This window comes from Excalfactoria chinensis, chromosome 1, assembly GCF_039878825.1.
Source record: "Excalfactoria chinensis isolate bCotChi1 chromosome 1, bCotChi1.hap2, whole genome shotgun sequence".
In the NCBI taxonomy this organism is placed as follows: domain Eukaryota; kingdom Metazoa; phylum Chordata; class Aves; order Galliformes; family Phasianidae; genus Excalfactoria; species Excalfactoria chinensis.
In genome coordinates this window covers 33,414,559-33,429,971 of record NC_092825.1, presented here as the reverse complement: position 1 = coordinate 33,429,971, position 15,413 = coordinate 33,414,559, and the positions used below count along the sequence as shown (strand labels likewise).

At 47.6% G+C, this 15,413-nt stretch overlaps 1 protein-coding gene across 1 annotated transcript; it reads right to left on the bottom strand.

Moving 5' to 3' along the window:
• Positions 1–10,363: 10,363 nt before the first annotated feature.
• Positions 10,364–15,388, bottom strand: SLC35E3 (solute carrier family 35 member E3). Its single transcript, XM_072357946.1, has 5 exons — positions 14,882–15,388; positions 14,686–14,796; positions 13,294–13,452; positions 13,043–13,125; positions 10,364–12,608 (listed from the first exon to the last, which is right to left on the bottom strand). Exons 1-5 carry the CDS (start codon positions 15,269–15,271, stop codon positions 12,422–12,424), a joined length of 930 nt encoding a protein of 309 aa, XP_072214047.1. The 5' UTR covers positions 15,272–15,388; the 3' UTR covers positions 10,364–12,421.
• Between the last annotated feature and the right edge of the window lie 25 nt (positions 15,389–15,413).

Genomic DNA, 15,413 nt, shown 5'->3' with positions numbered 1-15,413 from the left:
GCCCTGCCGACTTATTTGTCCGCATCTCTCCTGCCCGTTCCCCTTCTTGCTTTCGAGCTGCGTGTTACACAAGAAATAATAGTCTCTATTTTGGAGCTTAGAATTGCGGTAACTCCCTTCCTTGCAGACCTGATTGTGTTCTGCTCCACAGCGTGATCTTTGGTTTGGTGCAGCCCTTTTGTCTGCTCTACGATTTTACATTACACGGAGCTACTCATTCCTGAAGAAGCTTCTGCTTTTCCCTTCTGCTAACGACGGATGTGGCATGTGAATTACAAAGTCACCATTCTCCTGGTATCAAACTGATCTCTGCTTTCGAAAGCATTGCTTTACAAATACAGCTTTTAACATACAGCTAGAGTGCATGGAGTGGAACAATGCCAGCAGTTAGCCGAGTCGTTCGGAGCACTTACTGAAAGCCTTACCCACTCTAGGGCAGCTTCCTCTTGAAATCTTGAATGTTAACGTGAATAAGCTCACTCCAGGAGTACCTAGACATCACAATCAGGCTACCTTATGAATCTTCAGTGTGCATTCCAAAGCCCACCCTGGAAATGGGCTTATTGAGATAAGTTTGCTCTGAACTTATCTGAGATTAGGCATGGATGCATATGTATCCTGAAATAAAATGTTGTACCTTGCTCAGTCATCCTTTTGAAGAGTCACCTTGCTTTCCTGGCTATCAAACCTGCATCTTTTTTATCTCTGTTCAGGTGTATCCTGATGAAATGCCACCTCACCATCTAATTGCTGGATGCAACTACTTGTTGCTAAGCAAGAAGTTTTTTATGTTGTCCAGTTGTCTGGTGAACGAATACCTGCTTTAAACATGAAACAGCCATGTCTAAGTAAGGAACACTGTCATGACACAAAGTACAAAGGCTCTCTGGGCTGAGGGAGCAGCACCATCACCACAGGGTGTGAGAGAAGGGGTTCTGCAGTTGTGCTAGGAAGGGAGCTCTTTCAATGCTAGTGCAATCACCTTTCAGTGTCTGTAGTGATACGGACTTTCCTGGCTGATGTTTTGTTCAACTTGTGAAACTAGCAAACTAAATCCACAGAAGTCCTGGAACATCCCAAATCACAGCCAGAAAATCAACCTGAGCTCCAGCTGAGACCCAAACCAAGAAGATGGCAGTCTATGGACTGCTGAGAGTGAGCTTGTGAGCTTGCACCACTGCACTGCTTTATTTGTCAATAAGCAAACTATCATGTAGTTGTTTGTCCGGACAGTGGTTATTCCACTCTTGCCCTTTTCCCTTCAAAATAGTGTCTGTTTGGTTTGAAAGACTCTCTCCTAGGAAAAAAGACACAGAAAAGGTAGGCTTCTAGAGCCAGCGTAAATACAAAAGATGAGTAGAGAGGAGAGTACAAAATAAATGATGATGAATCCCAGACAGTTATAGACAAACCTGTACCAAGTTTTCCCTTGCCTTCCCTCCTCTTCCCAGCCTGTGATACAGTGCTCTGTTCCCCGGGCATCTTGAGCTCTGCTCACAGCACATCTCACAGTTCCTTTTTACTATTAAGTTGTTTGCTAAGAAGGGGCCTGGGACACAGGGACTGAACCTCAACTCCCAGATTTAAGGAACCGTGACTGGTGAGGAAGAACAAATCAGGAAATACTTTTGTGCTGTAACAGAACATGCAAACGTCCCTGAAGAGGACATTTTCTGCAACAATCATTTCTCCTTCAACAGCAATCTAACGCAGAATAAAACCGCTTTTCTGTTGGGGATATAAGGCCACGTGTGAGGGGATAAGCACGATGCCCAGGTCTTTCAGCTACAGCTGCAGGGAAATGAGCCGGCCAAGAAAACAGCTGGATGTCCCTGTGAGGCCTTCTGTAACCAAAGGGACGTGGTTCTGTTATTGCAGCCTGGATGATTAATCTGCTCATGCCAACTTGGGTGACAAAGCCCTGGTATGTGACAGTCACAGACTTCTCCTGAATCACGGGCAAAGCTCTTGTTTATATTTTCCACCCTCAGAGCTGCAATGAGAAACTAAGAAAGCAGGATCTGGGCATTCTGGAGATCAAGTGATCTTTTATGCATGTCTCAGAATTTCTCCACTTGCCTCCTCTGGTGTCTCTCTCCCACTACTTGCATATTCTTTGCCTTTTTCTCCCCTCCATGTTATTGCCACTTTTCAAGTCTCGATAGTATTTTCACAGTCTGTATTAAATATATGCCTTCTCAGCCTTTCAAAACAGAAGTTTGATACCAAGAGCTCGTAAGCCGACTTACTGTCATACAAGACTAACTCTTGCATGTCTTAATTTTCCTATTCTTACATCTGAAAATGTTTCTACAATTGGATTAACTTGGACGTACAACACAGGAGGGTTTATTCTTTTGCACTGTTTTAATGTCCATATATTCGACACCCTGCCTTTATTATTTTTTTATTGTAGAGTCCTCATAGCTCCTGTCTGAAAGTCACCTGGTGCTGGCTGTCACTGTGCGGCATGTTTTAGTCTGGGGATGTCTCTGATGAGCCCAGCTACACTCAGGAAAGTTGAACAAGACGGGTAGTTCTTGAAGGGGACTTGGTTTTGTTCCAGAATAAGTTTTTGGTTCTGACTAAATATGTAACAGGAAAATGAAGGGGAATCCCCACCCTTGCTGCTTTACAAATTGAAACCTCTTTCTAAGGGACAGGATGACATCCGCAGCCTTTTAGCAGCGAGGCAAGGTTTGCAGGGAAAGAGGATACACAAATACATCTGGTAGATGCGTTTTTGAAGGGTGTCATTAAGGTTGTTTTTCTGCCGTCTCCCCTGGCTACATCAGCTGTCCCAACAGACAGCGCTCTGTTCACAAAGCTTGCCTCACTCAGCCTGAGAACACGCCGGCTTTCCAAGTTTTGCCCGTAATGGTTTGTGAGTGATTCTGCCATCTGGTGGACAAAGGCTGTTCTTTTCTTGTCTCCTTTTTAAACACGCAAATAAAGGCTCTTGGAAATAAATGCAGAATACTTTCACAAATCTACTGGTGCCACTGTAAAAGCGGGACACAAACCGAACCCTGACTGCAAAAGAAAAACTCACGGTGAATGTTTGTTTTATTCTATTAAAGGGTTAATTTCTTAATTCTCTCTTGCCTTCCAGAGCAAGCGTGTCCATAGACTTTTTGGCATTCTTTCACTCAGCTGGTTTCACAGAGTCCGTCTCAACATCCAAACTAGATCAGCCATCTCATTGTTTTTATCCACGCTAGCTTTGATTCCACGAACTCTTCTTGGCAGCTCCTTCTGCCTTTCTCGTGTATCTGGAGAGACAGGCAGGCACTGCATTTTGACTTTTGACCAGTCTTATCTCAGAATCTTGTCAATCAGAACCAAGGCAAGGCCACAGAGGACACGGCATGGTACAGCACTGTGAGACTAGTGGGCCATGGCAGCGTTACTCATGAGGGAAAAATTCCAGACCTGCCTCTGGATCTGAGAGAGATTCCTGCATCATGACTGACTGGGCTGTCAGAAGGCAAGCCACAGTTTCCATACCCAGACAAAATAAGCCTCACACAAACACATTCAGAAATGCAGTGCAGTAACTTACTTATGTGCGAGTGCAGGTCTTCTGGCTTTCTACACCAATAGACAGTTGCTAGAAGATCCATGAGAATATTTGTTTTTCTCCAGTTTCTACTGAAGAAGGCCTGGTAGAATACAGACCATCCCTTTTGGCAGATACTTTGCCTTTCCTGCTCGTTAACTCTTACAGTGCAGGAGATACCACCATATCTAGACAGGGCAGGTAGAGCTGCAGGGTACTACTGACTTGGGCCTGTTTTCCCTGATCCTTCATCGGCACACTATCTACATAGCAGCTCTGCTCACTGTATTATTTTTCAGTTCGATCAGGTCCCTGAGGTAGTCCTGAGTAGTTCCACAGCGGCTGGGCCAGGTCACTACTGGGATGGTGGCAGACAGGTGGGCAGGGAAATGGCAGGATGTGCTTCAGCTGGCTTTGGAAGCAGTATTAGTGCTGCCAATATGCAGACAGCTCGATTGACTTCAAAGCATACCACTGCAAAAGGGAGCTGTCCTATTCCCTTCCTCCTCACTGCTGGCTGTTGGATTGACTCAGCTATCTCACTTAGGTGATGCACTGAAAACATGTCCTGAGCTCATTTAACGCTCCACTCAAACAATGGTCTTGCCAGGAGCTGTGAATTCCCAGCCAAGTTTTTCTCAGAGCCGGCTTTGGCTCATTTGACCACAGAGCTATCTGATAGAACAGCAGGGTGTTTACTTCTATTTACCACCAGTATGTCAGCTTGCTCTCCCATGCAGTCAGATAGGCATGAGACATCACAAGGAGCACACAGCTGGAAGCAGAGACCAGGAGATGGAAATGGGGCCTAGGAATAACCCCTTCTAAAGGCAGAGAGCCATTTAGTGGTCTTTCCCTTGTCACCTCACCACACCCTGTGCCACTACCTGTGGTAACAGTCACTTGGGCTGATAACCCCTGCGGTATCTCACGTGGTAGAACCAAATTCCCAGAAGCTGCCCTCAGGTGCTGTGTAAGTAGAAGAGTACATGCTGCCACTGATGACTTCAGCTACCCCTACCCAGATATTCCTGTGTTGCAAGGGAGCTGAAAGCTTTCTTTGCAAGGAATGTTGGGCTGATTACACCTGCAAAGACACTTCTGATGGGAATTTGCAAACTCTTCTATTTTGTAGCTCATTTACTCTGTACTTCAAGCTAAACCTGTTCTCTTCTGTGAGAGCTCCTTCAGCAGTGCACATCCTGACATCCAGAGAGCAAAGTAGATTTTGCATTTCACTTGCACAGCTTAACAGAAATTTCTTACCGATAGCAAATGCAAACACTTTACTGCAGCAACTTAATGAGACTGAGAAGAGAGGATCCCTCATCATGCAGCTAATCTCTGACAGTGACTTCAAAGCTTTCTCCCCACACAGTTCCAAAATTATGATCTTGATATTTCTTTGCCTAGTAGCAGGCAAGATTTGCTGTTGTTAATTTAGCTTTGATCAAGCAGCTCTAGCAAGTAAAGCTGTTCCAGTTCCAGACACCACTTCCCTCTGCTCACTATTTTCTTAGCAAAGCTTTCCGCCCCCACAGCACACAGAGCGGGATCACTGCCCACACCCAGCGGGCTCAGATCACAGTCTGGCACGTTAAGCTCTTGCTCAAGTGGCTGCATCCAGATGAGACTAGGGCACTGGCACACATTCCTCCGTGCTGACGTGGATGGGAAAGGACAGTGGTCTCTAGGAGAGGAGAAGCCACAAGCAGCTGGGGAGCAGTAGTCAGACATCACCGTCTACTTGGTCCATGCAGCCATATAGCTGTTTTGAAGACCAAAAAACCAATAAAACTAAGAAAACTTAACGGTGTTCTCTATAGTAGATATCAGATATAGTAGATATAGTGGATATCAGCCCTCCATTTTTGCTAGGTTTTCTTTATGGTTTTCAGCACAGGAGGAGTCTCTCAGAGCTCACTGTCTATTGCTTCCTCCCCTGCTACAACCCAGTCACAGCAAACCATTTCTGCAGAAGCTTTTCCCAAAGTTTTTTTCATTCGTTCATAGCCCCAAGATGTTAAATTCTGCTATAAGCAAGGACATCATACCCTAAGGTAACATCTGTAAATATCTTTGTATATATTGACTTGAACGTATTTTTAAAAGGAAACTTCTGAGTGCAGGGAACTGCTTATCTTGCTTTTACAGGGTTCTGAAAACACTGAGAATACTTGGCTGTAAGAGACTGAAACCTCGACTTGCTCAGAGACAAGTAACAGTGATTAGAAAATGAACCAGCCTTTGACAATAATGTCTCAGTGACTTCCAGCTCGTGTGACACACTGTGAACTATTATAAGCCCTCAAATGAGTAAAGCTGTCTTCGGGGAAGGAGAAGCAGCTGATGTAGCACAGACTTGTTCTGCTAAAAGGAGCAGGCCAAAAACCAGGACCAGTGTCAAAATGTCTCACTGGAAGTGAGGTCTAAATGACAACCAGATATAACTGGTTCTGTAATCTCGTGCCTAGTTCTGTGGCACCAAAGCACTGCAGGTGCTGAGCAATGCGAGCTCTGTCACTCCATCACTCTCCCCACTGTGCATCTGCTGGGCCAACAGCCAGACCTCCTGTGGCTCAGGTTAGAGCATGGCCCAGCTCATCCGTGAATCAGAATAGCCTTTAGGGGGAACTTCTGCTTGGATTTTGTTTGCAAACAAGCCTCCTACATCTCTCTCTACTTTTGTTTATAACATGCAAACCAAAGTCTTAAGCAAAGTGAAGAAGTGGGTCACTAGAAAATGATCCCAGCAGAAAAGCATGGGAATACTGTTTATCCCAATCAGAAGGGTCACCTGCATTGCATTTAGAAAAGTGGGAAGATGTTTTCAGAAATGTCATTGCCTACAGCACATGTGACCCCTGCTGTTGGTTTCTCCTTTCAGCTGGATTAACAAACAGCCAGCGTTAGCCTAACCATCCCAACAAATACATCTAACAGCTGAACCAGCTTGGATCCCAGAAGACCCTGACAATCCCTTTGTGCTCCTTGGACAGCAGCGTTTTGTCTTACGACAGCTGATATTCTAACGCACAGTGGGCTTCTTCCACCCTGCCAGGGGATAGAAACTTCAATGGAATCAACGTACACGTGTCAACAAACTATAAAGTCTTAATAAAAGCTCTTCCTGTGCAACTGCAGTGTACTGTAAAACAGAAGCTATCCAGTCACTGCATGTAGCTACCCAACAACAGGAATAAAAGAGTGCTTCTCCCCCCAGGGAGTAAGAAAGTGAAAAAGAAGAAAGTATTACAGAGTAAGGAAGCAGCAGCAGGACTGTGCGTCGCTGTTAAACAGCACACCGCAGTGACTTGGAGACCAGAAACTTGTCAGACTTGTCAGCTATACAGCTTCGCTTCTGGAAAAGCTGAGCACATACCATCCTCCATTCAGTACAACAGAAAGGGAAGAAGCTGACCCTGACAAATCCAGCCCTGTTATTCAAAATCTGAATGGTGGGGTTAGGTACCTACACTTAGACTCTACACTCAACAACTTGCCAACACACCTATACATGTTATACAGCTCACTCGGTTATCTATTAGTCCAGTCTTCTTTTCTTTTTGTTGCTATTATTTTTCAAACACACAGCCACCTCTGTTCTGGGCATCCCAGGGCTGTGTTAGCTCTGTGTGCTCCACCCAACCAGCAGGCAGCTCCTTTCAACTACTTTGCCTCTAAGCCTCAGCTTATAAAGAAGTAAAAATACAACCGTCTTCTGTGCCAAGGTCATTAAAAAATACACCCTCACATTGCACTTCAACCAGACATCTTCTCCCTGCACTTCCTGGATGTGACACAGCCATCTAGAGGTCTAAAAATAATCCTGGCCGTGCTGACACACTGCCAGCCTGCATGTGTATCCTGTCTTTATGTGAGCTATGAATGCAATTCCTGTCTCAACTGACAAATTCCCTCGAAGGCGGCATAGCTACCCTTAATACAAAAAGGGCAGACTGCAACAGGAAAGGGAGTTTTCTTACGCGCCTCCGAAAAGGAAATGGCAAAGACTGCATTTTGAAATGCACGTAATTGCCTTTCAACAAAACCAATGAGAAGGGAATGCATTGCGACTTTCGTTTGTTTCAGTTGTACCACAGATTGCAGCAATGACCCTCTGGGGTGGATCCCCTACAGCACAGCTGACTGGACACATTTTATTCCCCAGAAAAGATCCTTCAGCCATCGGAGGAAGATACCAGCAAGACCCAAACCAGCCAGATGAAGGCAGAAACAGGAGCTCAGCAAGATGAGCTAATAGGGAGACAAGATGTTTTCAAACCAGTGAATGTGGCTGAGAACAGAGGGCAGCTCTCAGGCACACAGACCCTCTTCTGTACTCACAGCACCACCGAGCGAGCGGGAGGTGGAACAATAGCTCCCTTCTCTCAGGAAGGTTATCCACCTCTGCAGGAGGAGTCTGGCAAAGATCTGATACTGACTGAATCCAGCTCTTTATTTCTTTTTGCACGGCATTCAGATGTTCAGGTATTAACAGTTTAAACTCAGTACGTCAACTACTACAGCACAACAAGGATTCATACAACTCAGTTTTTGTCGGGAGGTAAACTGACAGCTCTCCCTCGCGCTTAGCGTGGGTCTGTCTGGTGAAATGGCTCTATGTCTCACAACAGGATTTCTCATTACCCAACATTGTATTGGCTCCTGTTGATGGGTTTTCATTTCATGTTCTTAACCTTCTCTATCGTTGCAGCAACCGAGCTGTCAAGTAGAAGGCTGAGATTGCTATCAGAGAGAGAGTACCAGCAGGAGGAGAACCTGCATGCAACAGAAATGTGGTGCAATTCTGTAGGAGCTAAAAGAAGGAGCTGCATCATCCCAGTTGCAGTGAGCTTTTGCAAAACAAAAGGTCTCTTCACCACTTATCCACTCCACCTTTCCTTTACACTGCATTTCTCTCTTTTGTTTCTAATTAAACAAGGAAGTTGGCTTATGAATGGCTACCAAAAAAGCGCAGAGAAGCAAAAAAACTCAAACCAACCCAGGCAAACGCCCCAGGTCTGCAAGCCAAAATACACCTCTTTTAAAATCCAGGTGAAATAACCGACTGCATACCAAGGAGCAGAACAGACATCCTGGGAGAAAGATCATAAAAAAAAAGGTAAGTTCAGAGCCAATCAGGCTTGCCCTCTCCCTTCAGCTGCAAGTCCATGTTTGTTGTCAGATCCCGAGAAGATACAGATCTCTCTCACCTATCAGAGCAAGCCTTCTTTTTCCCTTCTTGAGCCTGCTGGTGAATTGCAGGATGTTTCTAAATGTGTGGACAGCAAGCCAGTCTTTGGTAGCACAGTACTGCTCAAGAGCAAGTCTTTTCTCAGCAGCTCAACCCTATAAATGCAAACAGCCTGCTAGGAGAGCCGTCATCTCCTTCTGAGAGCTTTTGCAGATAACGCAAAATAGACATTGGTTAGACACTACCTGTACTCTCTTCTCAATCTCCTGCTATGTAGGCCACTAACTAAATCTGATTTTTACCTTAATACTGCATCCATTTATACTTTCAAATGTCGCTGGGCATTCGTTTCCTTGAACAAGACAGAGGACTCATTCCTGCTCAATTGAAGCTCTGTCTTGAAGGTGGATTTCCCGGAGAACAGGCCGCCCTTTGATAGGCATAGCAGCAGCACACCGCCCTCCTCCAACCTGGCGCCTGAAAGAGAAGCTGCTCACCCAGCAACAGGAAAACTCCTCTGGCGCAGCGCCTCCCCGAGCCTGCAAGAACACATAAAGCCAGATGCAAAATCTGTCAGACAAGTGCCGAGTTATCAAAGCTAGCGCCAACACCAAGCTTTGTACTGACAAGCTGTCCATCGCTGCAGGCACATGTCCTGGTCCTTTGGGGAAAATGAGAAAACTCGGCATCTGCTTTTGCAGTATTTGCGGGGACAGGGTTAGCGAGCAAAGATAAAATGTGAGTCACTGGTGGGGTAAGCTAATTGCAATCATCTGCATCTGCTCTCATTTTTAAATGCCACCCTAGTAGCTAAGCTAGCTTTTCCCCCGGATCTACAGTAGTGTAGCTTTTTAAGAGAGAAGAGCATGAACATGAGCAGCAAAGTACCTGATAGAAGCAAGGTACAACCTGTATCTACAGGCCAGTCATCTGTAGAACATAAAAACAAAAGCAGAAAGTCAATACCGTGGTTTGTACAGCATGGCTTCCAATGTGAAGGCACGCATAGGGTGACACTGCGCATTGTTAATGATGCCAAACTCTGGTTTCTCCTTGATGGAAGCCAAAACTGAATTAAATACATATAATTAGCAGGAAAACAATGCAGTAAGAACCAGAGCAAGAATCTCTTCCTCTGGATAAGTACCAGTGATTTTTCTGCACTATTTTTCACCAGCACCATCCAGAGAACATGGGGCCATCTCTGCAGGGGAATGAGGATGAAGCCTGAGCAGTCAGGAAAACACACAGAATATCTCTGCAGAGAGAACCTCTGCAACAGGGATCTTGGTGTGGGACAGAAAGGAAGAAAGGATGTGCAGGGACTGGGGCATTTCAGAAAGGATTTTGGGGGGGATATTGAGAAGAGGGTGAATAAAAGCACACAGGCAGCCTGCACGCGTGGTCCATATTTTTGCACAGGGAGGGGAGGCACGCAGCCTTCCTCACGTGCCACAAGCTCAGCCCCAAATCACGCAACTTCCCCCTTAAGTTTCTCAGACAGAAACTGAAGCAACATTACTTTGTTTTACACACACCTGTACTCTGAAAGCACAGACGGTTCAAGCAGGAGATGAGAAAGACAAGGATGATTCTTCTCCTCAATGTGCAGCGATGGATCAAACATTAAAAATTTATTTCCACCTTACACATGGCATCCAAAGAAACAACACATAGAAAGAGATCACTTACCCAGCAATTATACAAGCTTCCCACAGGTAACATTTTGAATCATATGACAAAAGTAGTTCAAGATGCTTTATTAGTTAGGAGCAATAGGTACGTCTCAAGGGAGAGTTCCTGAACGTACAGAAACAATCACGTCACGTAGGTGGCCGACATGACCGATATGTTCCAGAGCCAGTCAGTATTTGTCAAGTTCCATTTGACACAACACCATTTCCTTTCTCCTGTGGATCCGCTTCCCTCCCTACAGAGCCTCTTGTATTTGCAGGCATTTTGTTCTGTTCATTCCGCCACTTTACGTGTCCATCAGTCCCACCTCGCACGCTGCTGTCATACAGGCTTCTCATTCAGTCGCCGTTCCCAAACCGTAGGAGTCTTTGTGGCCTATCTACGTTTAGAAGAACTTGTGCACGGCACAAATTAATGCAAATGGCTTTCTCAGAGCACGTACTGAAAGATGCGCGTCCAGAGACCATCCCGTCTGAACACATCTCTCAGCAGTCCAGGCTCCATTTTAAAACTAATTATAGAACTACAAAAACGTGTACAAAAATGTATCCTTGGACCAGAGCAATGTCTGAGATACAGTCAGCAGAGATGTAAAGTTACTCAGGTCTTTCTGACTCTGAAATGTTATGGAGTGCTGCAGTGCAAAACCAGGCTACACAGAGTCTTATTTTTCTCTAAAAGGGAGATCTGTGTAACAAGAAGTAATTTCTATGCTTCAGAAGATGTACATCGTTTCTTACACAAAGACTGAGCTTCTAGGAACTACATATTTCTGTCCACGGTTGTAAACTTCCATACCTGTTTATGTTCACGTGATTCCCCTCTTTAGATCTGCTAGAGGTAGATGAAGACGAAATAAACCCCAAAATGTAAGAAGATACTGCAAATCAGTTCTAACCTGGCAAATCTAGAGAACATATGCTTTCACCAGATTCACCGAGCGCATTTATTTTTGCTTTCGTATTTTAAATAGAACAGTACTCAACTTCTTCCTCCCATGCTGTCATATCAGCGCTTGGTACTGGCACAAAGTCCTTTGCAAAGCGTTCAGAATTAGCACGGAGCCACCCATCCCAAATCACGCCCTCCAGCCGCCTCAGTGCAGTTCACGGCCTGCATCCCCAGGCCGTATCTTGCCGCAGTCAGCGACCCTCCCTGATGCTCCTCCATGGCTATTCTGAGCACGGCTGCCCACATGCACGGGCTGCAAAGCATTTGGCAACCACCACCAAATCAGAGATTTTAGCAGGCTCGCCATCTCACATCAAGCCTTGTTTTGGCAAAGAGAGAATCGTGAGGTGGCAGCAGGTTCTGTTAAAATACTAATGACTGAGTCCATGCCCTGACAGGTCAGAAGAAAAACAGAAGAGAGCCGTTTAGATCTCTTTTCCTTTTTTATCAACAGCTTGGCCTGGGGCTTCAAGTTTTCCAGTGTCTCCTCTACTCTTGTCTCCCCCCACCACTAGTTTCACCTCATTTGTCAACGCATTCAAGTCAAGCATACAGGAAATAGAAATGAGCTCAGAGCCTTCACTACAGAACGCGGTCCATTTCCTCTCCATCACCTACCAGACAAAAGGGAGGAAGCATCTCAGACCACAATACAGGCATGGTCACAAATAAGACATCACCGCTCTGTCTCGTAACAGCAGCCACAACCACCTCATCTGGTATGCAAAAAATATAACGACTGCAGAAACATCTCCACGGCATTTTGAAGCGTGCCAGTTTCTTTGTTAAGTTACCACTTACATGTAATGAAAACGACTGGACAGAGTGAGACAGGAGAGCCCCGACATTTCACATCATTCAGTTTGTTTGCTTTAGTTGCAGAATAACGATCCCGGCAGTTAAATTAAAGCCACCGTTCTAAATGAATGAGGCAGTTCTGTGCATTCTAGAATCAATGCAGATTTCAATACTCGTTGTCCCTCACAACATAACGTTCCTAAGCCCCAGAAGGCCCTGCTTTATGGACGCTGAACCAATTTACTCTTACTGTTTTCCTGCTCGCTAAGCTTGAAGTGTGTGTAGGCTAAGATGCCAAACAACGTGCACAGAATGCCAAGGCCTTGGTTAACAGACAAGGGGTCCTTAAACAAGAGGCACCCTCCCAGCAGAGTGATGCAGAACTTGAAGTGTCCGAACATGTTGTATCTAAACACCTGTTAAGGATCACACAAAATCACAACGGCATCTGCAGTTAACAGAGAACATTTAGGAGCTCGGTTTGTTGTGCCCAAGGCACACAGAGGTGTATCCCGTTCAACTCACGCAGGGTCACCATCCCTGGAGGTGTTAAAGGGACGTTCAGAGGTGGCACTTCAGGCCATGGTTTATGGGAATGGTAGTGATGGGGTAATGGTTGGACTTCAAGATCTTAGAGATCTTCAAGATCTTTCCAACCATAACAATCCTACGGTTCTATGAAATACACTAAGAAAAGTAAAAGAGAACGTACTTTCCCAGCTTTACCACATAAGAGAAAGCAGGCAGGTCACAAACTGGTTTTCCCACAGTAAATCAGTCCAAATGAACACCAGCATAATTGATATAGAAACAGGAAAGGCAACTCCTGTTACAAAGGATACGTGACAGGCGATGTATTCCCAATGATCCAGTAAATGGACAAGTTTACCATAAAGGCTATCACACCAGACAGCAGTACCATGATCTGTGGATGAACGCACACAGTCAGCAACCCCACATACTTCCGACCACCTGTAGATACATTCCAGGTTCCTTTACTTTCAGATACAACGTGTCAGGCAAGAGAAACAAATCAAGCACAAAAATAAACCAATTTGGGGTCAGTACAAAGAGCGGTCGAGGAAAGCCTTACCACAGCAGAAAGCGTCCAGGGCCCAAATATACCCCCTTCTCCAAAGACTGGCTCAAAGAAGGGAATGATGAACAGCAGCATGGCCGAGGACATGGGTGCCTGATAGTACAGCAACTGCATGGAGTTTACCTGCAATTCATGCTGCTTTGCTCCGACCCACTAAGACCAAAAGAGAAAGCTGTTAAACGTCAGGAAAACAACCCAAAAACAACCCATCGTCTGAGCAGAAGCAAACCATCCGCTAGCACAGAGGGTGCCTCACACAGACAGCACCAGGTACTGCAAGGGCTGCTCCTACCCCAACTGCTTCACACACTACGCTCTGGATATATAAACGTGCTTGCGTACATACTGCTTTCTCAGCTGCTGCCTCTTTGAAGGAAGCATAACTCACACTCATTTCCAAAGTGATACATTTACCTCCACAGACAGAAAAACGGTGCAGTTTGTTGCCAGGAATATTTCTAGAGCCATATTCTAATATTTGACTACCAAACGTGGTGACCCTTCCCTTCCTTTCACACCTCATTTGTTGGCAATGCAAATTCCAGTATACATTTGTTATTTACAACCCCCCAGGTACCATCAGCTCCCCACCTGAAGCCACCCTGCAGCATCTCTCTCCCTCATCCTGCCCCAAGGAGAACAAACCACTACTTGTCACCTCGCATTCCAGAGCGCTCTGTGCCTGCTGCCATCAAAGGGGCTCAATTGAGACCACATCGCACCAGCGGCACAAGGGCTGCCCTCAGAGCTGTGGCAGAGGATGTGTTGGAAGACAACGGTGTTAAGGGCCGAGACACTCTGTGCTCTTCCACTGCAGCTGAGCAGGAGGTTACACTTGGTATAACCGCAGAACATCCTGACTCTGAAGGGTCCTGTAAGGAGTCCAGCTCCCCATGGGAACACCCAAAATCTAAACCCCGGTACTCGGGGCCGTGCCCACTGCCCTGGGCAGCCCATTCCATGCCACTGCCTTATAGTGAGGAACCCTCACCCCCAGCCGCCCCTCCCCCGGCACAGCTCCATGCCGTTCCCTCGGGCCCTGTCGCTGTCACACAGAGCAGAGCTCAGCGCTGCCCTCCGCCCCCTGTGAGGAGCTGCAGCCGCCGTGAGGCCTCCATCAGCTCCTCTGCTCTGAGCACACCCAGGGAGCTCAGCTCTGCCCTCCCGACCGTTCCCCATCTTCGTAGCCCAGCTCAGCCTTTGCGGGAGCCGCGGCGGGATGCTGACGGAGCGTCATCAGCTCAAGGACCGGCTGCATGAAGGCCGGCAGAGCAAAGCCTCGGCCGGCAGCCCGACACCCCGCGCCGCCCGTTCCGCTCCGCAGGGCGCGGCCGCTCCCGCAGCGCAGCCCGCCCGCCCGCGCCCCTCGGCCCCGCCGATACCGACCACTTGATAGAGAGACGTGACCAGGACGCCCAGCGTGGCGAACACCGTGCCGAGGGCGCTGAACTTCACGTCGTAGTACGAGTTGAGGAAGACTCCGAGCGTGATGGGCACCTGCGGGACGGAGACGCGTTGTGGGGCGGCTGCGTCGGCTCGGCGCGGCCTCGCTCGCAACAACCTCCCCCCCGCCGGCCCTCACCAGGGTGAGCTTGATGCGGAGCGGGAAGCTCTTGCCGTAGGCCAGGCTCTGGATGAGCACGATGACCGGCGTGGTCATGGCCTTGGCCAGCTGGTAGGTGCCGATGGTGTTGCTCTGCAGCGAGAGGTTGGTGAAGACGACGAAGCCGCAGAAGCTGAGCGCTAACGGCAGCACCTGGGCGGCCCGCAGGCTCTTAGGGGCGAAGGCGCCGAGCGCCTGGCAGAGGTAGAGGCCGAGCCAGGTGATGGCGAAGTGCACCAGCGTCAGGCTGAGGTTGGGGAAGCCCAGCCGCACGTACAGCCACTTGTTCAGGAAGACGATGCAGATGGAGGCGGCCAGGTTCACCAGCAGCCCCGCCGCCAGCCGCCCCTGCGCCGGCACCCAGCCCATGCCGCCGGCACGGCACCGCACGGCACAGCACGGCAAGGCACGGCACCGCACGCCGCGCCCGGCGGGGCGGCAGCGCCTCACGGCCACGGGCGGCTGCGGCGCGGAGCGGCAACACCGACACCGGCTCCGCCCCGCGACACGT

What these genes read in the sequence shown, in the direction of transcription:
- SLC35E3 (XM_072357946.1), bottom strand. Translation starts at nt 15,271, where the DNA reads ATGGGCTGGGTGCCGGCGCAGGGGCGGCTGGCGGCGGGGCTGCTGGTG. An exon ending in TCCGCATCAAGCTCACCCTG is followed by an intron (nt 14,797 to 14,881) that starts GTGAGGGCCGGC and finishes TCCGTCCCGCAG; the next exon opens with GTGCCCATCACGCTCGGAGT. An exon ending in GGGAATACATCGCCTGTCAC is followed by an intron (nt 12,609 to 13,042) that starts GTATCCTTTGTA and finishes ACAGGTGTTTAG; the next exon opens with ATACAACATGTTCGGACACT.